The following is a 24,106-nucleotide window of genomic DNA, read 5'->3' on the forward strand; positions in this document are numbered from 1 at the left end:
AACAATTTTTATCAGAAGACTATTCAGTATTTTTATGCCCCCAACCATGAAATGGTCAGGCATATAGTGTATATCATTTTGTTTTCATTCCATCACAGTAAGCTTTTTTGTTGGGTATACAAATGAGTTGCTTTGTAATATGTGTCTTTATTTTGCTGATTGAGAAATAAAGACTTGATGGTTTTGTTTTTAGTTCATCTCAGCTGAAAGCTCAATTGAGCTTTTCTGATCACCAATTGTCTGTCCGACCATTTAGCTGTCCATCCATCTGTCTGTAAACATTTCACATTTTCAACTTCCCAAGAACTACTAGGCTGATTTTAAGCAGAGTTGGTACAAAGCATTCTTGGGTAAAGTGAAGTTTAAATTGTTAAAATGAAGAGCCAAGCCCCCTTACAAGGGGAGATAATCAAGAGAAGACAAAAATAGGGTGGGGTCATTAAAAATTCTCAAGAACCACTTGGCCAGAAAAGCCGAAACTTAAATGGAAGCATACTGGGATAGTGTAAATTCTAAATTGTTCGAATCATGACCCCCTGGGATAGGATGGGGCCTCCATGGGTGGTCAAAGTCTTGCATGGTATATATAGGAAAAATCATCAATAATCTTCTCAAGAACAACAAAAGATTAGTCATTTATATTGCAGCATCCACAGGTAATGTGCATTCAAGTTGATTTAAAACATGACCCTGGGGTAGGGTGTGGGCACTATGCTTGATCAAAGTTTTACATGGGTATAAATAAGAAAAATCTTCAAAACGGAAATCAATTTCACATGGAAGCAAATTCTTTTCAATGAATTGTTTAAGACAATTAAGCACTTTAAAGTGACCATTCTCTTCGACTTTTCATCATTTGCCCTTAGATGTGGTATCTTAAGTTTATTGGATCATGATATTATTAGCTCTTCTAACTTTTAGGAATATGGGCCATAACTCAAGAACCCCTTGACCAATTTTTGTCAAATTGTCAGAGTATCTCTGGTCAATTGGCTCTCATTTATACTAAAAACAGGGTTGTGACCCTTAAGCAAGGGAAGATAATTGGGAAAATGATATAAAAAGTACAGGTTGCTAAAAAAATCTTCTCAAGATGCAGGGGGCAGATTATCACAAAACTTGCATACAAGAATGAGGATATGTTGTAGATTATGTTTTGTCAAAACTTTGATATTTTGCTTCCTATAAGGCAAAGGGTCATCAAGTCTTGTCAATTGATGCATCTTAGGTTACATATCAAGTTGACTCAAAAGTAGGCCACAGTGACCTACGTTTTTGAATATTTTCAGATACCAATTGGCTTAAAATCAGCAAACTTTGTCAGTTGCTTCATCTTGGGTCCTCAAAATGATTCAATTAAAAAGAAGGTCACAGTGATCTACTTTTGGAATTTCAAGGTAATATTTAAATATTTCAATTAATATAATGCTTTGAATCATCAAGCTTTGTCCGTTGATGCATCTTGGGTTCTCAGAGTGTGTTAACCAAAATGAAGGTAACAATGACCTACTTTAAATTTAGAATTTCAAGGTTTTATCTAGATAAATAGAATACTATGAGGCTTCAAATACAAGTGATAGGTATGTTGTACAATTTATCAGAAGAGTGATTCAAGGCCCTTGGACCTCTTTCTTTAATTTGTCATTGTATGAGAAATGTCCAGGAGTAGATTACCTCTAAATTCCTTTGGTGGATATATGTCTAGTGATGTATTGATGTTATACAAGGCAATATTACAGGTGTGTTGAGGGAAGAACATTTTACCGGGTAGTTGATTTTTTAAACGCATGTACTTATTACAAAGTAAGGCTATATAATTATACAGATATACATGTGCACTAAATAAAAAGATTTGAAATAAAAGTGACCTTTTATTATAATTTTTGTATGGTGAATAATAATGAAATATATAAAGAGAAAGGTATGAATTGAACAATTAATAATGTTTCTATTGCCACTCATAACTTTGACCTCAAGATTTAGCTTGTTAAAACTCATTATTTTAACGTTTTCTCAAAATGAGCCCCTTAATTTGCCCCGTTTGTACATTTGTTTCTCCAAAAGCATCTTGGAAAGTAATTTTTAGAGTGCTCGTCTCCCCCATTTGAACATTTACAGTCGACAAGCCACCTACACCATTATAAGTAGGCCCTCCACTTATCCGCACAACTACTGTATAAACGGTGTCTTTAACAAGAAGCAACGGTTTTGGAAATATTACTGGAATTTCTTTGTAGTTCTGAGTTTTCTGCTTAGTTTGGCTTTTTCCTAAAAGCTGGCCATTTCCAGTATAAAGATACATGGAAACCAAAAGACCTGCTTCACATACAGTCTCTGTACCGTAAACAAATATTCCTCTTAAATAGAAAGTATCTAAGTTTATAGTGAATGATATCCTGTCCCCATTTAGGGAATTATCAACAACCCATGTAGGATGTAGACTGTGACGTAAAAAGCGATTGATAATTATGTCCTGGTCTGTTATTAGACATCTTATCTTGGAGTGCTGTTCTGGTACTGGTTGTTGTTCAACTGTTGATAAGTACACCATGATCTTCAAAGATAATTCATTGTCAATTATGCCTTTATTAACAATATTTTCCAAAAAAAAGTCCATTGACATCATTCCGAACCTTAGAAAGGGACTTATGTCATGCCAGGTGTGGGGAATGTCTTCTTCTTTAACTTTTTTAGTCCAAAGATTGATGTGATTAAATAGAAGTTCCTCATGTATGCATAGACTGTCTCTTTTAACAATATTCAAGAGTAATTCCAGAGGAATTTCTTGGAATTCTTCAGTAGTTATACTTAATAATACTTCTTCAATGTGTTTGTCTAAAAATTCAAGGCCTTTGTTTTTGATATCCGTTATGCTGTTTTCATGAGAAATAGTTAAAATTTTAAGAACAGTATTTTTTGATATGTTTTGTTCTAAGAATATGCAACATTTTTCCATAAGTTCAGTAACACTATAATAGTCAGCAATCTGGTAAATCTCTTCTACATTATCTAAAGTAATGTGTATTTCAGAAGTGTACAAGAACTCTAACATTTCCTTTGTATGTCGAATAGAATGAACATCACACTGAATTATGTTTGATTCATCACTGGGATGATTCCACTTTCCACAAAGCCGGGCTTCAAACCATTTTGATCCAAGAATTAATACAATTTTATGGGCTTCAATGATGGAATTATCTTGAAGCTTTAACTTTACGTCACAAAGTCTCTGGTCTCTGAAGGCTTGTATTAACTTTCTCCCAAGAACTGACATTTGTGTAGTCTGAAATACGAAATAGCTTCATATATTAAGACAAAATGACTATGCTTAGGTCACAATGGTTAATGGAAAGTCACCTTGACCTCATCTTACAATGTGTATACACTGATTACCCAGTAGATGTTTATAGGAACATACAAACAAAGTAGGATTCATTGCCTGATCTAACAAATGTGTCTGAAAAAAACGTGTACATGAATTACACATAGAAGTGATGTTAAATTCATATGAATGTAAGGTAATTGTACAATAAATTTATAAAAGCTAGTTATCTTTAATCTTTCCTTCATTGTTACTTGAAGTTTTGCCAGTACATATAACAGTAACATATAACTTTAATAGTTTGACCCTTGACCTTCCAACCTCTTAACTTATCCAAAGAGGGGGACCAGTGTATAAGTTTGATGACAATCAATCAAAAGATTCTCAAGATACTCATGGCTGTAAGAACCGGACCAGTCCCCCCCCCCCCCCCCCCAATAATTTTGTCAATATATAGAATACACCGTACTATAGAAAATATACATGTAGCTACTATATGCTTGTGCCCCCTCAATAATAACGTCCAATGACCTTTTTTTTTCGCTTGTCAAGGAATTTTGGTAGTTGATAGTGCCCCCCAACTGAAAATGTATGGTTGTGCCCCCTCAAAGTGAAATTGCTTCCTACAGGCCTGATACTGATCAGACCAACTGACTGCTTAAAATGGCATGTCCTCTTTTTTCAAGCAGCACAAATATACAAGTCTTTCAATGAGGATTCAAACAAACAAATATCATTACATATTTACTTCATATATTTAATTAAACATATATAATGTACAAGTATATACACAAGGCTATTAAAGAATCATGATGAAGACTATAAACTTAAATAACAAAACACATATTAAGTATGAAAGCCCTAGCACCAACTGTTCAAAAGTTATGGCCAAGCTTAAAGTTTGGCAATTTTTTGTAAAAGTGGGTCACACTACAAGGTCAAGGTCACGAGGTCAAATTTGGTGGTACCCAAAGAAAGATTTTGTCACAAGGAATACACCTGTGAAATATGAAATTTTTGATTTTGGGGGCATAAAGAGTCAAATAAATACAATATTGTTCAAATATATATGAAGTAAGAGTGGTTCATTCTAAATTTCCTCATTATACTAAAAGCTTTAATCCATACATTTCAGTGTGTTTTATAGTGGGCCTATAGATAAGGTGTGAAAAGCTTATTTCAACTCTCCCCTCTAAAAATATTGCTGAGAAATTCAGTTAATTATGCACATTCACTTCTTTTATCCTTGATAGAAATGAAAACAGAGCATCCTTGAAGTACAATAAGTATAACATAATACATCAGGTATCAAAAAAATATTGCTAACATAAAGAGAAAATATCAATGAATGAAATTGATATTCTAAAGTTTAAAAAAAAAAAGATAAGGGGGCATATATATCTATAGTATTTCTGGATTTTGAACAAAGTATTTCTTCCTGCTATAAGCCAGTACATGTAACTATCTGACAGTAGAAACTATTACATAACTGGAATTTTTACTGCAGTTGTGACATTACATTGTGACATGATCTACCTTCATACATACATTCATACATATAATGATATTTCATATATCAAGTCAATAAAAGAGACATAAACTCGCTTAGAAAAATGTACAGATGGCGAGCACAAGTCATGTCAGTTATGTTGACCGGGAAAGGCAAATTATAATGGCTCAATATAGATGAGGCTACGGAAGCAAAATCCTCGTCAATCTCCTTGAAATTATTTCTGACAAGTCTCTGTAACTCAGTCACAACGTTTCTCTGAACAGGATGTAAGTAGTTTGAAGCACCTGAAAAATGAGTAAAATAATTAAGATTGTTGGAGCTAAAACAGTTGTGACATATTTTATAACACATGCATATGATACATTTTCAATCATTTTTGTGTGCTTTTGGTACATAAAGAAGAGAAACCAATGAATATACAACGAATACCTGTCATGCATGTGCTTCCTTTTCTATAACATTTAACAGAGAGTAGCATCTGCTAAATCATGTATATAGCTAAATGTTTTCATGTATATATTTAAAATAAGCATTTCCTGGAATGTGCTAAATTAATTCTACACTTACATAATAAACTAGAAGTGTTTGTGAAACACTGATGCCACAGATAATTTTACTGGTTTAGCTAATAATTTACTCATACCAACAACTTCAGGATTTTGAAACAATACTTCTGGAATTCCATGCAGGGTATCTCCCAGCTTCTGTCTTCGTATGGAATGAGTATTCCATTGGTCCATTATATCTTTTAGATCTCTCTTTATCAGTGGAAGATAAACAAATTGTATACAGGATCTAAAAAATGCAGTTGATATATGTAAATATACCGGTATTTAGACTGTTAGTAGCAACAACTTTATTTGCAATTCATTTGTTTGAAATAATAAGGTATGCAAGTGGCCCTGGACAAATCCTCTCATCCGAGTCATGCTGTCACATGAATATTCAAAAAGACTCCCTCCCACACTTGATCAATTTCAGTTATAAGGCTATATACCAAGGTACATGTACATGCTAACATACATGTAGGTGCACTAAGTCAGAGTGTTATTTTAGAAACTATAGTGTTGTTCTTCTAACATTCCCACAATGTAATAAGCGAAAATCAAAATTTCATGTTCACATTGAATGTAGCTGTTGCAATGGCTCTTCCATTAATTGTTACTTAATACCCAAAGAATAATAGTTTTGAAATATGAGTCATGTTTGCAGGCAAGACTGGGAGTTATAAAATGTAAATATAAGCATTAATTGAATCACTATTTTTTAAAAAATGAAGTCTCATAAGTCCAACAGTGTGTGCAAACAAATTTTCATAATGTGCTACCACAATTACAAGATACTCTATTTGTTTACCATGTTTAAACACACTGTTGCAGTTAGGAGACTACATCTTTCAAGAAATAATAAATGAATGCTTTAATATAGCAGTTTCTTTTCAAAGCATAAAAAATGCTACCATAATTTCTTTTGCAAGTACAAATGACATAATATTTTTATCCTCCATGTTACAGTCTATATTTTGTTACCATTTACAGAGATATAGACGACACTTTATTATCAATGACAGGGTATCATTCTTATCCAAGACAAAGTAAATAGACATGTACATCTAATATTTCTTTTCAAGGAGGTTCATCTGAACTCCTTTTTCATCTATACATACTTATGTAGAGGATTTCCTATTTCCAGCAGTTCTTCATACACCAATCCCTAATAATAAATTCCCAAGATATATTTTCGTATTTTTTTATATTTACTATGGCCATGCATATTACCATAAACGAAGTACATGCATAGTTAAAGCTGAACACGCTTCGTAAAAAGAATGCGTCCGACATATTCGCTTGAACTCGGGCTGTATCTGAGGGCCCCTGTATATAGAGTCGCTCACTTGGTCACTGTTCAATGTAATCAATCGTCATCGGTGTAGACGGACGTATGCTATACAGCACTTGGTAGCGACAAAATAACTGTGTGCTTCTTCTAAATAATGCAGGAGAGTAAGATACCAAAGAGATTTACAACAGTTACACAGGTCAGCGCAGTATACAAACAAACACAAATATACGTAACTGCAATAAAATGTAAACAAAGGGAATGCATGATAACCAGCACAAACACGGGTCGCCATTCCACACCGATACCCGTGACAATAAAGCAGTCACGTGTAACGAATCCGAAGAGTATACCCTGGTGCTGATATCTAAGATAGTAATATCGAAAATGGCGTATGCCTATTTACGAGTCGTGTTCAGCTTTAACACACTGTAAAATGTAACTTTAGTCAGTAAAATACTTGTTTTCCTAAATAAATTAAGAGAAACATTTTTGTAATATTTCAGATGTGGCAATAACTTACTTTGAAATGATCCATCCAGAAATCTGCTTTCATTTGCCTTAAAATGCCCCAAAATCTTTCAATTCTCTACAATTAATGTTTGTAAAAAACATTATTAAAACTTGGACATATGATTTTCTTTCCAGAAAATGTTATCTGTGTGTGTTTTGGGGGTGTGGAGCTGTTTAAAACATGTACAATGCTAACCTGATTTGCAGTCGAAGTTCCAAAAGACACTGCACTTGGATCTGTCTTAAGAAATGTTTGGAATGTTGCGATGATCCCATTTTCTGTGCCAGGATCAGCTCTTATCTTTTGAGGACAACCTTAAAAGACAGACTATGATGTTATCAATATATGCCTTCCCTTCTAATTCATAACAAGTATTTTGAAATTTTGGTGGCTTAATTTCAGAAATCAATTGACATTTCTTGAAGCACACTTGCAATTGTAACTTGTCATTAAACATAGTACCCGGTGATTCTGTCACTATACCTTTCATAGTATGAACTGCATTCAGGAAGTATTCTGCTACAACCTCCGGTCTTTTATTAGTCACATCTGCTTCCAGCCATATCAACTGTCTGGAAAATCTTTCAAAATAAATTGAAAATACAGAAGTGGTACAATCTTAGAAAGACACTATATTTTTCTCTTATATATATGCAAAATAAGAAATTAGATTTTATAGTTGAAAGTTTTCCATTTATGTGAATGTTGTTGATCCCATCAATAATTTAAAACAACATCTGCAATACAGCAGATTAAACAAATAAATTCAAGTCTTTCTCATGAAAGTAAATATACCAGATTTTTAAAACCCTTAACCTATTAAAAAGTGTGATGGAAGAACATGATGGAAGGATGGAAAGACAGAAGTTGGAAAGAGCAAAGTACGGAAGACAGACATGGCAAATGATATATGTTTTGGCCATATTCATGGTGGGGCATAAAAATGTCAGATATGAAATGCTTCTATTTGAACAAGACTAATCATCGGCAGTGGCAGATTTAGAGGAGGCCTGGGCCCCCCTTTTGTGTCAAAATATCCATAAGATTTAAGAAATCATATTTTTTTGGGTGTGGCTGTGGGCCTCTACTCCAACCCCAAACTGGTCAGCACCCCCCCCCCCCTCCTTTTCCAAGATACCTGGATCCGCCACTGATTGGCTCTGCTGCTTTCCTTCAAAAGATTTTTTTTATATATATTTACCTACGGTAATATATTTTCCTATGTAAAACTTTGAATGATCCCCTATTGTTGTCCCACCATAACCCTAGAGACAACTAGAGATAACAAGAACTCTGTGAGCCAGTGCTCACTAATAATACCCCCGCTCTGTTGTGAATACACAAGTTCAGTTATGGACAGACACAGTAATAATCAGGAAATTGACATCGATTTGTACAAAAATGATTCGCAACATAAAGCATGCCTAAACAATGAGTGAGTTAAAATTTCAAGCATCTGCGATGAGTAGTTGCTGAGAAAACTGCTACCAAAATTTCTTATGTATTGTACGGACAGACGCACGGATAAACAAGAAGTTGACATCAGATTCGTATAAAAATGAATCCCACCACATGGCATGCCTAAACAAAGAGTGTGCTAAATTTTCAAGCATCCGCAATGAGTAGTGCTGAGAAAACTGCGACCAAAATTTGTTACGGACAGACAGACAGACAGACGGACAGACACACAAGGGTGAAACAGTATACCCCTCTCTCCTTTGGAATGGGGGTATAATAATTGAAAAAAAAAATGAATATACACTATGTCCAGAAACTTTTACATCTGGTCCAGTGGAGAGGAAGTTTTTTTTTTTAATTCACTATATTTTCAACTAATCCTTGTACAAGAGCATGGTTCATCTGGAAGAAAAAAAAACCCTCACCCAAGGATGCTTTGTGGCAAGTCTGGTTAAAATTGGTCCAGGGTTCTGAGAAATATGAAATGCTAAATGCATACTGACAGACAAGCAGACAGATGGACAGAATTCAATTAGAAAACCACATTTGAGCTTTTAAAAAAATATTTAAAATTTTGATGGTTTCTTTTTGTATCTAAGTAAAATATTTGATTTCAGTTCAGAAATTATTATACTTTTATGAGAAATCCATGTAGAACTAACATTAAATCAAACCACGCCAAAAAATCTTTTTAATTGAAAAGGAAATGCTTCAAAAACAATATGTCCACAATTATACAGTCCAAAAGAATATTTAAAGTTTTAGACATGAAACTACGAAAATCACATGAAATTACTTTTTTTTTTTAAAAAATAACTTAACATATTGTATTTGAATACATTGATCATTAGTGTGGAATGTTTAAATTAATCAAACAAAACAACAAATCATACCCATCAATGCAACCATGAATGCTTATACCATATGGCTTTAGTTTGTCATATCCATCTATAAATGCAGTTTCATGTTTGGAATTACAGTTTAATTTCTGCTTGCAGGTGTCTCATAAGAAGTTAAGACATTTGATATATTTGTTTAATTTTAAAGCATTTCAAACCTATTTCAAATATCTTTTCTTGACATGACTGACATTTAGGACAGATATCTACTATAAAATAAATGATATGTTTGTGAAACACTGATGCCCCAATCTCAACCAAGCCTTGGAGTGTCCATCCTTAGAAGCATCATCCATGCTAATTTAGTTAAAGTATGGCTAAAATTCACTCATCTGGAAAATATAGGGGAAATCCAGCATTTGAAGCAGAAAGGGTAGTGTACATCCCAGCATCATCCATGCAAGTTTGATCCAAGTAGGGCTTATAGTAACATGGACATGTATAGGAATGAAGCTGCTTCAAAAACATTAACCTGGTCAATCATCTGAAAAATGTAAGTAAGATCCAGCATCTGAAGCAAGTCTGGTAGTGTCCATCCCTAGATGCATCATTCCTGCAAGTTTGGTCCAGGTAGGGCTTATAGTTTCCAAATGGACTTGCTCCTAACACTTTTACAGGGATGTGACGCTAACACCCACACCAACAGTATAGCATAAGCTCATCTCGACATCATCGGGGTGAGCTAAAAATAAATTACACAACCTACTTTTCATCTTATCAAATTGTAAAAGTTACATAAATAAATAAATAAAAGGATTGATTTTGACTCTTCATTCATGAGCCAAAAGAAGGCAATATTACACTTACCCAAATGCCAAACAAAATTTGGACCCTATAAATACACATTGTACAAATATGGTATAAATAATTGTCCCTGACTTTCATATTCTGTACAGCAGGAAATTAGCTCGTGGAAATAATATTCGCAGAAATAAGAACCCCTCAATATCATATAGTGAATAATTCTTTAAAAAAATGATAAATTGAAATATTACCATTATCTGTGGTTAGATTCTTTAATTCTCTCTGTGTTTCATTGCAAACATAAAAGCAGTAATTAATAAAAGCGGAGAAACTGATGTAGACCGTCTTGCTAATAATGAAGGTTTATGGATCAATTTAATCACTTAATACATGTAGTTGTTCGTGATTTTGAAGCTTAATTTAATTAATAATTAATTAATATATATAATTCTATAACTTAATAGTGCCACCCAAAAGACGTGCAAGGTAATTATCCACGAAACACACAGAGTTAACCTTTACATGTGCTTATTACTTATTCTTATTACCTTTAATTGAGGCACTTACGTAGTAAAAACGAAGGTTACACATTTATTTAGTTATACTAACAGTTCAACATAACTACTAATAGAAGGAAAAGGAAAAAAAACAAGGGAAAAAATTAAAATCATCAGGATGCGTGACAACGCTTTGACTTCAAATTGGTATTAATCTGACATTTCGTTATATCTAATCGGGTTCAGAAATGACATGACATAATACGCAAGGAAAATACTTGCAGTGCTGAATTAATAACATTTCCTTTCTGCAAATTCAAACAACCCCGATTTACTACAAATTTAAAAAATTGCGATTTTAACCTGCTGTACAGTACATGTACAAGGTATATTTCACTTTTTTTCTTGCATAATTATTTTTCAAGCTTTGAAGTGTTGAATTTTGTCACATTTATGAAATTAATACATTAATAAATACTGAGATGATCAATGTTTCATAATTTTTCTTTCAGTCTTCGGTCTATACCTTACTAAAGTATTGCCTTCTTCTCAGTCTTCTCTGCTTCCTTCTCTTTATCCCATCTTCATCCAAAAGACGAACTATATCTCTTGCTATGGACCTGTATCATTAAACATTTATTTCATTTAATGTATTAAAATTTTACAATTATTGACTATTTTTGAGGGCAAACATTATGACTTCTGAGCCCAAGAGAACCACTACCAACCAAGGCTCAGCCAGTCTTAACAATGGTTTTTGAAGGGTGAAATTTTTCAATACAACTCTCAACTGAAAGACCAAAATATTTGTTATACCCGGGTATTTTACTGAATGGTTCATGAAATATAATTATACATGCTTATAGATTCCGTGCAGTCAGCAATTTTTGGGAACATGACTCATCATTTTTAATGCTAACTGTTGCTACATTCTGTTGCATTGGATGGGCATGGTTTAATCAGTCATTGGAATATAGTGTTTTTTATCAAATGTTTCTCAATGAATCAGATTCAACTAATTTACATGAAAGTATAACATCAAAATATTTGCATGTTTGGATGTATTTAATCATGGATGGAGGAATGGACTGACTTTGATTATATACTTACCTGGTAATATTCAGCTGGTGTTTCATTTTTATAATTCTTCTTAGACTTTCAGCACCTGAACATCCATTCAGTATTTCTCTCTACAGAATATTGTAAATTGCATGTATAAGGTTTGCTCTATACAACTTTATATGTATTTTAATTAATATATGCAAGTTTTAGCATAATTTTCCGAATTTAATAGTACACTTTTTCTCCTTAAATACATGTACATGTGTAATGTATGTAATTTTAAATTTTGGCAACAGTGATGATTTAGAGCTGAAAAGACATCAGGGATATGAATTCCACTAAAATATGTCAAATTCCACACATCTTTCATACATATACATCCAACAAATAAGTTAATCATTGTGTTCTAAACTTTCATTGAAGAATTACCGGGTACTTAATAACAGTTAAAAGAACAGAAATATTTAACCTGCACGTGCACCTTTATATTTATGAATTTTCTAAGAAATAAAATTATTACCTGTGCAATATCAAATATTTCATCAAAAGCAATGTCTGCAAGCCTCCTTTTCAAACCAAGTCTAGGTAGAACTTTCCTTGTTAGGCAATTATAACTGCAAAATATTTTAATCACATAGAAGCATCATCATTGAATGACAATTTATGTATTTGATTAAAAGTCATGATACATAACTAGACTTCCAAAAGTATTTTTTTAAATTTTGTATTATAATACCTTATGTCACAGTTATGGTTTCTCTGGATCAAATAATGGATTAAACGGTAGTTAAAACCCTTATAAAACAATTCTTTTATCTTTTCAAGTATATCTAAAAGAGAAAAAGAAACCTTTTAGCATAAAGTACTGATCATTTTATTATATAATCTACAGTCCAGCTTATACAAGAACATGATCTAGAGGATTTTCCCGATTTTCCCCAGAATAATGAAGTTTAACTGTATATCAAAACAAAACATTGCAAATGTCCATTATTCATAAGATATACACTGCTGATCAGACTAAAGACAATGCTGAAAAGGAACAGCTTATTCTGATAACAGAACTGCAACAGCAGAACAGTAATTTTGAGCCAGGCTCATTGCTTTACTCTTAGAGCAATAATTGCCTTTTTGTCAGGGTGTTCAACTGGATATGCTGCTTCCTCACTGCCAATCAAATTTACAAGTTAAAAAAAAAAAGTCTGTATATGCTCAGACGCTTTTGAGACAATACAACACTAAAATTAAACGAAGTAAAGTAAACTGATAAATTTTCTTAACAAACAAAATTAATGGTAATGTACTTTGGTTTCTCCCATGTGCCATGATGTACTACGATTTATTAATATGGTTTTAAAAGATGCATGTATGCAAAAGGTTTTCATCCGGTCCCCCTCAGTGTCTGTAGCACATACTAAAAATAAAGGTAGCATAACCAGGATAACACTAATGCAGGGAGCACGTGACCTGTGGTACACTTTGATGCAGAACTTCCCACTGAGGACTCATCTGAGCATAAACGTTTGTCCTTGCTGCATCAATGTTTATTTTTGTACATGGTGTAAGACCCCAGAACGATCCATGTGATAAATTCAATGTTCACTATTCTGTAAATGAGCTCTGCTCTCTATACTTCTGAGTACTTTGATTTTAAATATCACTTACCTTGCCCAATCATCTTCACTTCAGCTTATAATCTTTGTAAAACTACAAATAAGGAATACAATACATATAACACCCAGTTCACTTCAACAGTATATAACTAAATATACGTTTACAATGTTAATGATAAGAAACTCCTTATACCATATGCTTTACTCTCAGGGTCATTCAGGGTTGCAAATAATTATTAGCCCACTCTCAAAATTTAAGTGTTTTGTCTGAAGGTAAGGGTTGATATTTTCCTGGAAAATTCACTAGCACAAGGGTTACTGATCATTAAAAATTTCTAGCCCAAACCTCAAACTAACTAGCCCAAACCTCAAACTAACTAGCCCAACAATTTTTTAATGCAAAATAAATTAAAACACAACAAAAGTAAAAGTTTCAAATGCTTTGGTAACAGAAACAAATTAAACTAGTTTTCAGTCAAAAGAAACCAGTTTACATACATAGAAAACAGAAATAAAGTCACAAGAATATTTTCTGGTCTGCTAGTCTGGCAGACTATATTTACATTTAAATTAGCTAGCCCTTGAAGTCTTAAAACAATTAGCCCCAGACTTTGGCTACCAATTTTAACCCCTGCTGAAGGCTTCAAACTCTTCAGGATATTATTGCCCACATAGCAAGTAAAAATCTTATTGGAACTTCAAAACATACTGAATCATGTCATCATTACAAATATCTTAGATTACAAAAACCAAGTGGAAATTTCAAACAAGAGGTATCTAACACCACAGAAAAACAATAGGGCATAGCTTTTTGGATTATGATAAAAGAGGATCCAAAACTTTTTCTAATCGAAATTGTGGAAATTAATTAAAAATGGAATTTGATTTGAAGTAAAGCAGTATGCATAAGGAGTTTGTTTCTCTTTTCTTTATAATTGTTTTCAACCTTTTATTTACATTAATGTGGACCCCAAAGCAACAATACAGGCTAGTAAAACTTGTGAAGTTAGGATCCTACATGACTTCTATACTTTCAGACAAGCAATATCAGTCTTAAAAGACAAGTGTAAAAAGTCATACCTTGTGGGCAATAACACCTTTGTGAGGAGCAACCGTGAGAGAATTAAATCACGCGCATGAAAGAAATTCACGCGCACATGTCTGAATTTCAAAAGTGCGAAGGAAAAATTCGCGAAAAAGAATAAATATACACATGCAACTTATTTGGAACTCACCAGGATTTTGACAAAAAGGTTGCATAATGTGTGATAAAAAATTTATCAAATCATATTCCCTCTTGCATAGTCAGCTTAAGAGTTACACAGAACTCATTTTGTTATATTCCGAATACATACAAAACCTAGTCTTTAAATCAAATTTACTTACTTTTGCATGTTGCAAAGACATTCTTTCAATACTTTTGCAATATGTACATCAACAACAAAGTTTTTCTGTCAAAATTAACATTTTGTCATTAGAAAAGCACAAATAATGAACTTGTACTAAATAACTAACTACTTTACATGCTAAACTAGGCTAGGGTTTCATTCCCTGACGAGAAAATTCGAACTAGGGGCCGTTGCAGAAGAAAGTTAGGTTTGAAAGTTCTATACCAGTATACCTTAACATTTAAGTTTGAAAGTTCTGTACTTTAGCATTTAAGCTTAAAACATTGCTGGTGTGGTGTTTACTTCTTACCGTGTTTGTCCTTGCTTGTAACTTTTGTTGTCGAAGACTGAGATCATGAGACTGTCACTTCAACAGTAAAATCAACTGAACCCACATGTAAGGATCTCTCTCACATAGACGCTTTGTATCCGTCACGCTAGAAATAATATTTCTTCACGCTCAAGATAATATTTCCTTCACGCTTCAAATAATGTGTGCAAATCTCTCTCACATTAACGCTTGTATCCGTCACGCTAGAAATAATATTTCTCCACGCTCAAGATAATATTTCCTTCACGCTTCAAATAATGTGTAGTCTGTCACAATAATAATCGTGTCTCCCAGCGTTTCAACATAATTATTGTTTCAACAAGGGAGAGTTTTCGTTCCTGTCACTAGAAAAGAAGTTATCTTTCCCGATGAGAAATAAAAATAAAGTTTCTACGAACAATTAAGGCGCACATTATTATTGTTGCAAATATGGTGTTTTTTTTTTTTTTTTTTTTTTTTTTTTTTTTTTTTTTTTAACGTGCATACATTTTTATTTCCATGAAAATGGCTTTTTTTTTTTTTTTTTTTTTTTTTTTTTTTTAAATTTTCAAACAGTAGTTGTTACAAGTATGCATTCTTATAAATCGTTGAAGTAAACGTAATACAGCTGTAATATGAATCTATAATATTGGTGCTAAATAAAAAATAATGTACACATCGATCGACAAGATTATAATTATTGCTGTTGGCAAGATTATAGTTGTAAAACATCAGAGGATAAATTATTATTATTATTATTGGGCTAAATAAAAATAATTTGTACACATATTATGGTAGTATAGTATGGAAACGTGATAATTGTAATTTTTGCGGGGAAATATAATAATATGCTGTAAATTTTTTTTTTTTTTTTTTTTTTTTTTTTTTATTAATTTGTGGTACAATTATAAATATATAGGAATGATAATAATGTGGAGGTACCCAAATTATTATTGTTGCAGAAAAATAATAATGTTGTAAAAAAGCAAGATTTTTGTTTTTTGTATGAGATAATTATTTTTGGTATAATTATAGAGGAAAAAATAATAATAATGTGGGGGTACCCTACGGCTTTCCATACATTCTGTATTCATCCGATTTTATATTTGATTTCCACCATGGGTACTAAAAATTAAAATTTTCGTGAGATTATTCCAAGCAATATATTACTCTAATGTTTTTGTTTGACTTTTTATCATAAGTACAAACCAGACTTGTTAAAACACATTGTGGTAAAATAAGCATAAAAAATTGAATGATGCTCTTTTTTCACAAACATCTTTGATAATGGGGTGAATTTTATTCATGCCGAACAAGTTACAAGAAAAGTTAACTTAAATTATTAACTTGTTCAAATGATACATGTACATGTAGTTATGATTTATATTAGCAATATTCAAAGCTTATTTCTCTTTTCATTTGATTTAGGTTCCCTTTACAGCCTACAATCTATGGTTTTGATAGACCTGTTTGGTATTGACAGATTAGTAACCAGTTATGGCGTGATCAATTTAAGTTTTGGAGTCGGATCTTTGATGGCCGGTCCAGCGACAAGTAAGTTTTTAGTTCCACGATATAGAATATCAAACGGATGCAAAGACATATAATTAATCAACAACAATGATAGTTAATGCCCTGTCGTTTAAAGCATAAAAATTCCACATCTGTCATTACTGTTTAATTAATTAAGATAAATATATATGAGTAGGTGTATTCAGTAGATTTTGTACCTTAGCTCTTTTTCTCTTATATACCGGAAAGTATGGGTAGGAAAGGTTTTAAAAAGACATGAGCAAAACTTTTGCACGTATGTCATTAAAACCGAAGTGTAAAATTAGCCATATGTATTCCTAAAAAAAACTAATACAAAAGCGAAATAAAAAAAAAAAGCAAATTCAACCCTGTCAACCTTTCATTTTCTACCTTAAAGGGTAAACTCTAAAAGGAACTAAATAACCCTCATGTATGTTTCCAATGCAATTAATAATCTGTTTTTGTCTTTAACAATTAAGAATATGATAAAACGCTCTAAGTGCCCCTATTTCAAGACAGAAGACGCAAAAATGACGGAAACTGGCAGGTTTGATCTGTTGTTAATAAAGGAAAAGTTGAATAACTATGCTACCAAAAAATCATATACCTTTATAGCAGAAAAGTTTATTTATCTATGTATCTTCTGAACATTTTTAGGTGCTTTGTCTGTGCTAGTGGATGACGCCGACTTTCCTTTCTATACCGCTGGAGTAATGATGGCCTTGGGTGCCGTGTCCTTGGGCTTCACTAAATGTTCTTGTAAAAGACTGAAATCAACACCACAGAGTGATTTGGAGTCTTCTGACTTGAGTGCGATCTTCGTCATTAGTCACACACCTACTATCGGGGCACCTGCTGCTTAAAAATAGAAAGATCATCGCTCGCTGCTTTCAGTCAATCTGGATACATAATAGTTCCGAAATAAACTTTGTTGCTTTGCTTTTGATATCCAGGTCAAACTTTTTTCATCTAGATTCATTTGATTTTTTGGACAAAATTGGGTGAGACTCCAAAGTTTGCTTTTCAAAAGAAAAAAAATCTACACAAAAAGATCCTTTATATTTTAAAAGATATGAAACTTAAATACTATTGAGACCATACAAAGTAAATCTAGTTACTTCTATAGCTAATGTTGGTAATTTTCTGCGATTTTTGCGAGTCTCATGAATTTGCAAAACCTTTGTTCTTAAAAAGCATGCTAAGTGCACTTTTTTGATAATGCATTTGCTCTTGGGTTTATAGAATGTTAAGGAATTGAATCTTTATATTTAGATTATCATTATTATTCACAATATAAACAGAGACCAGGAATTAGTAGTAATATGTTAATTTTCAATCAATGATTTTTATTATGATTACAAAAAGAAAATGATGGCATATACCTACAATGTAACACTTAAGTCTTATTCCGATATAACTTTAACTATTGTTATGTATATTCTTTTGGGGGTGCAATAAATTTGATCAATAATCCTGATTTTTAATATATTTCTGGGAGAAGGCGGAGAAGAAGAGAGATAAGGGTACATTTCTAGAATTCTACATATTTATGTGGATGATCTAAGCTTTATTCAGAATAATTTTATCTGAATTTTAGAAAAAAAATAATAAATAGGTGAATTGGAGGACTTTTGAAAAGTTGATTAAATACATGATTTCCATATTTTGGTTTATAATTTATACTCATTTTAAAAATATGCAATCTTTATTCTAAATATGTTTTGTCCACAAACAAATCTCTCTCTCTCTCTCTCTCTCTCTCTCTCTCTCTCTTAAAATTGTTGTAAGCATGTATTTCTTGTATGAAAAATATAATATTGTTTTAAGATTAAACATATCCGTTTATTCCAGTTCCTACATACAAATGTTTTACTGCAATCATTCAATACATATACAGATGTACAAGCTTTACAATTTTGTTAAAAGACACAAGTAATTGTTTATATAAAAAACATTTACCTGCATACTCCCTATTTACATAAATGTTTTAAAAAAAGTTTATATCAGATCGTAGACATGTTTCTTGCTTTATGACCTTTTAGAAAATTTTATCTATTGTACTAAGCAAAATAGCGGAACGCCTTGTCTAATGTGGATAATATACTTTGATTGGTATGCTGAAATTTTAATATTTATATCCTAATACTTCTCCATTATAATCTGATACTTCGACACTACATACTGAGAGTTTGTCTTAATATGAGTGTGCTTCAATTTATTATGGTACTTAGACATTTTAAAATTCCTATTTATGTAGATACTTTATAATTACATAAAAATTGCACGACGGCTTAAATCTCTTATTTATAAAACCCCCTTCCCCTTGAACAGCGGAGTGGGGGGGGGGGTGTTTTAATGATTGGGTCTCCGTCCGTCTGTACTTCCGTCCTTCCATCAGTCCGTCCGTTACGCTTTGGGGTACGCAACTCCTCTTATACCACTGAATAAAATTTAGTAAGACTTTCACAGAATCTTTCTTACATAGTGCCATTGTGCACCTCCTATTTTACTTTTTGATCGGAAATATATACTCGGGATTCCCATAGCAAAACATAGACACCAGTCTGCCATTTTTTTTCTGTAATATTGGGGGGTACCCATCTCTTATCCGCAACTCATCCAATACCACTAAATAAAATTTAATGATACATTCACAGAACCTTTATTACATAGTGCCATTGTGACATCCTACTTTATGATATTAAGAATTTTCCATAGCAAAAAAAATGGACTTTGCCATTATACTCATACGGGATCGGGGTTATCATTTTGGTGAGCTCAGTGCTCACAGTACCTTAGTCCGAAATATCTTACGTTTTCCTGGCTTTTTTTTACGATTTGATATTTTACGTTGGAGGCGGCGAATTCCCAGTTTTAGTAATGGCGCCGGTTCTGACGTTTTCCTGGCACGTAAAATATCAAATCGTAATAAAGCCAGGAAAACGTCATAAATTTCGGACTAACAGTACCTCTAGTTCTGGTTTTGGTGTATAGCTTGAACATTCATTAGAAATGGACAATTCAGTCTACGGAAGATATCAGGAAAAACAATAGTCAGGCAGCTAATACAGTTTGAGAAGCTCACTATTTCCAACAAAATAGAAAAAGCCGTAATCCGAAGAAAAAAATCATTTCAATTTGCGTAGACCTATTTATTTTTAGGTCTTCATTTACTTTGTTCGTAGGCACATATCGCAATGCTGTACACAACGGAAGTGTGTTTTCATATGAAGTTCAAATTTAATATACAACTGTGCAAAGAAAAAAACGTCTTTTACAGAACAATGAAGTAGCAACGTATATATAACGACTAATTTGTCTTTATAGTTTTAATGAATAACAAATATGATTATGATGTGTTTTTTTCAGATTGTATTACTCATATGCATGAAAGACCAGGCCCCAAGACCATAAACTGAGAACAGACTAATGTCAAGATTTAGATATTTAATATCTCAATTTTTATATCAGAAAAATCATTTATAAATTGCACAAGTTTGTACAATATTCAAATACAAACTCATTCTGAAAAATTGATTTTATTTTCAAAATTATTTTACAAGTTGTACTAATTTGAAATTTTGATTTAAGTCTGTTCTCAGTTTATGATCTTGGGGCCAGGATATGTTTTATAAACACAAATGCCCAGAGTAGCTATCTCTAATGAAAGACAATAAATTAAATGGGTTTAATCAAACTACAAAATAATAACACGAATTAAACTGTCAACATGGCCGTAGGAACCGGGGGGCACGGGGGGACCCAATAATTTTGTCGATATAGAGAATACTCAGAAAACATAGCTACTATGCTTGTGCCCCTCAATAATACGTCTGATGATTTTTTTTTTATTTTATTTTATTATTATTATTATTTTTTTTTTTTTTTTTTTTTTTTTTTTTTTTGCTTATGAAGGAAACAAAACCTTAGATTGATTGATCAATTGTATGTTGTTTTACGTCCCATTTGAGAATTTTTCACTCATATAGAGACATCACCATATACCGATGAAGGGCTTCAAATTTTGACCTTTACTCGGCACTCAGGGCCATTGAGCAGTGAGGGATCTTTATCATGCCAACGCCTTCCGTGACACGGGGCCCCCGTTTTTAAGATCTCATCCGAAGAACCCACAACTTTCACCTCAAAGTGCCGAGCGCATGGCGAAGGAACAGTTGCTACCCATTTTTTATCGACTTAGGTCAGTCGCGGAAGAGATTCAAACTCACGACCTCACGATCACGGAGCGAGCGCTCTACCGACTGAGCTACCGTGAACGGTAGAAAACATTAGACAACTCCAGTTATATATGGTAAAAAATATTGATGGTCTAATATAAATCTCAAACTCTGTCAAATATAAAGGTTCTAAATACTATGGTTCAAAAGTTATTATTAAGGATTAAGTTTATGACAGAATAACACACACACACACACACACTCACACGATCTCGCGAGGCATAGAAATAAATTACACAACACGGGACAGTTTGATATTAAAATGAAAGGTACTGTGAGCACCAGGCTCACAAAATGATGTCCCTCCACTACCATATGAGTTTGATGGTGAAGACCATTTTTTGCTGTGGGAAACCCAAACTATCTGTCTGATCAGAATATGATATAGAAGATGCACTATGTGATAAAAATTCTGTGAAAGTCTCATTCAATTTTATTCAGTGGTATGGGAGGAGTTGTGGATAAAAGATCGGTATCCTCAATATTATACAAAGAATAGCAGTGGCCGTATTTTGCCAGGGATACCCCAAATATATATGTGTCGAAATGGCACTATGTAATAAAGATTCTATGAAAATCTCATTGAATTGTATTCTGTGGTATAGAATGACTTGTGAAGAAAAGATGGGTATCCCAATATTAAGGAAAGATGGGTGCATGTTTTGCCATGGGAAACTCGAACAGAAAGAATGGCAGTGTCTATGTTTTGCCCTGGGAAACCCAAAATATCTGTCTGGTCAGGATATAAAATAGGAGGTGCACAATGGCACTATCTTATAAAAATTTTGTGAAAGTCTCATTAAATTTTATTCAGTGGTATAGAAGGAGTTGCGGATAAGAGACGGATACCCCCAATTAGAAAGAATCGCAGTGGCCATATTTTGCCATGGATACTCCAAATATATATGTGTCCGATCAAACGTAGAAAAGGAGATGCACAATGCATGGAGTTATGTAATTAAAATTTGGTGAAAGCTTCATCAAATTGCACTCAGTGGTGTTAGAAGAGTTGCGGTTAAAGGAAGTGTGACGGGTATAATGACGAAAAAATCCTCATCACTATATATCCCCACTTTTCAAGATGGGAGTTATAATAATTAATGCTCGTTACATGCTTGTTGCAGGTGCCATAACAGTATTACGTTGGAGGTTCACGTCAAAATATTTACGATGCAAAACAATTCTTAAATTTACAATCCCATTTCGGGTATTTTTTGCACGAGACTTGGACTGATTTTTTTTATGAGATGGAAATCTATATGTAAACTTTCTGATTGTACCAGATTTATTAAAATTTTGGGCGTGCTGAATTTCATGGGTGTTGTATTTGAAGGGGGAGTGATCAGGCCCTGTACTTAATTTTCAAGAACCTCTCAACTTCGACCGAAACAAACTTGCGTGCCATGCTGGATGGCAATGCGTTTTTGGTGCTAAAATGTATACAGATATTTGAAAATGGATACTCTCAAAAGTTTGTTTTATACCGCCTGGATTTAATACTGTAGTGCCACCTGCAGACATCTAGATTCAGCATCGAATAAAAACCTGAATTGTTGCAAACCTGTAATAAATGTCTAAATTTTAAATTGTTATAATTCACGGTATAATACCTCAATCCAAATGATCGGGAATACAATTTGTTCGACCCAAACAATATCAAATCACTACGGAAGCCCATTTAGGACCTATCAAAATTATTTTGAATTCGATATAACGAATTATTGAATTTACTAAAACGAATTTAATTCGTTATAACAATTTCCTTGAATTCGTTATAACGAATTAAATCTGTTATAACAAATTTGATGAATTTGTTATAACAAATTCAACAAATTTGTTATAACAGATTTAATTCGTTAAAACGAATTATAAAACTTGTTATAACGAATTAAATTCGTTTAAACGAATTCGACAAATCGTTATATCGAATTCATATAAATTTTTCTACCGACCCTGAATGTTGAATTTGATTAAACGAATTTAATTCGTTATAACAAATTTAAGAATTTGTTTAAACAAATTTAATTTGTTATAACAAATTTTAGAATTCGTTTAAACGAATTTAATTTAATATAACAATTTTTTGAATTCGTTATAATGAATGCAACAAATTTGTTATAACATATTAAATTCGTTATAACGATTTCAAAGAAATTGCTATAACGAATTTAATTCGTTATAACAAATTTGACAATTCTATATATGGAATTCAAAAACATTTGTTGATAGGTCCTAAATGGACTTCAGTAATTAACAGACCATGGAAGATTCTTAATATATTTCTATACATATCATGTAACTGTCGTGTAAAATTCATAATACAGTTGTATTTGGTTTAAAGAAGTTCTCAACATATTTTCAGATGTCATAAAAGAGAGGCTGTTCTCGTATAATCTAGCTCTCGGTTGTTTGATCAAAGCTAAAAATGTCTAGAAATTACTAAATAGTGGAGATAATTTGATGTAAAGTAAAACACACTATCATCGTGTTATTACATGGATGTCCCCATCTTTATCACATAAAATGCTGCTGTTGCGTATCTTTTTATTTTCTGTCACATTGTTTTCATTACAAATGCTTACTGTAGTCCTGTATTTTACAGTGTGTTATATAATTGTCTTTCACGTGTGTGTTATAGATATAGATGTTTATAGATACATTAACATCATAAAAAGAAGATCTGATCAATTCTCGCATATTACATTAAGTGAGCCATTTCTTATAATTAAGGCAAGTTTGAGATTTTCAGTCTTGAATTAATTAATTTTTATGCTAACTGCTTGTCTGGTTTGACTTGCTATATGCTTGAATTAGATGGACATTAGCTTTTAATACATATATATATATATATATATATATATATATATATATATATATATATATATATATATATATATATAGTTTGGCTTTCCAGAAAGCTTGAAATGTCATCTCTTTGCTTTCGAATAAGAAGTGGATTTATTTTATTTGGGTTTTGAGTATAATTAGTATTAGTATGTCTGTAGAATAAACTGTTTCAAAGTACCAGTACACAGTTGTTCTGCCAGAGGGCGGCTCCTATTTGTATCTCTTTACAGTCGCTTTCTCGGACAACTGCCAAGAAGCTTTCAGTAAAGCACCTCAATGGCTTTCCCAGACTCTTTCTTAATTTAGTCCTAAAAATCGGAGTCAGGGGA

General features: G+C 32.6%; 2 protein-coding genes and 1 long non-coding RNA gene across 3 annotated transcripts; 1 reads left to right on the top strand and 2 right to left on the bottom strand.

Moving 5' to 3' along the window:
* Positions 1-2,002: 2,002 nt before the first annotated feature.
* LOC133201027 (kelch-like protein 3) lies at positions 2,003-3,274 on the bottom strand. Its single transcript, XM_061336831.1, has one exon. It carries the CDS (start codon positions 3,272-3,274, stop codon positions 2,003-2,005), a length of 1,272 nt encoding a protein of 423 aa, XP_061192815.1.
* Positions 3,275-4,573: 1,299 nt separating this feature from the next.
* Positions 4,574-15,226, bottom strand: LOC133201057 (uncharacterized). Its single transcript, XM_061336860.1, has 14 exons — positions 15,160-15,226; positions 13,514-13,555; positions 12,585-12,678; positions 12,369-12,462; positions 11,897-11,976; positions 11,313-11,406; positions 10,353-10,377; positions 9,540-9,594; positions 7,672-7,769; positions 7,384-7,502; positions 7,198-7,263; positions 6,502-6,548; positions 5,479-5,630; positions 4,574-5,119 (listed from the first exon to the last, which is right to left on the bottom strand). Exons 2-14 carry the CDS (start codon positions 13,524-13,526, stop codon positions 4,899-4,901), a joined length of 1,158 nt encoding a protein of 385 aa, XP_061192844.1. The 5' UTR covers positions 13,527-13,555; positions 15,160-15,226; the 3' UTR covers positions 4,574-4,898.
* Positions 15,227-16,274: 1,048 nt separating this feature from the next.
* On the top strand, positions 16,275-18,164 carry LOC133201058 (uncharacterized). Its single transcript, XR_009723028.1, has 2 exons — positions 16,275-16,713; positions 17,350-18,164. It is a non-coding gene; the product is annotated as an uncharacterized LOC133201058 (long non-coding RNA).
* The last annotated feature ends 5,942 nt before the right edge of the window (positions 18,165-24,106 follow it).

The sequence above is a fragment of the Saccostrea echinata genome, unplaced genomic scaffold (assembly GCF_033153115.1).
Source record: "Saccostrea echinata isolate AGI-Se365-2 ecotype Australia unplaced genomic scaffold, CSIRO_AGI_Sech_v1 ptg000042l, whole genome shotgun sequence".
Taxonomy (NCBI): Eukaryota; Metazoa; Mollusca; class Bivalvia; order Ostreida; family Ostreidae; genus Saccostrea; species Saccostrea echinata.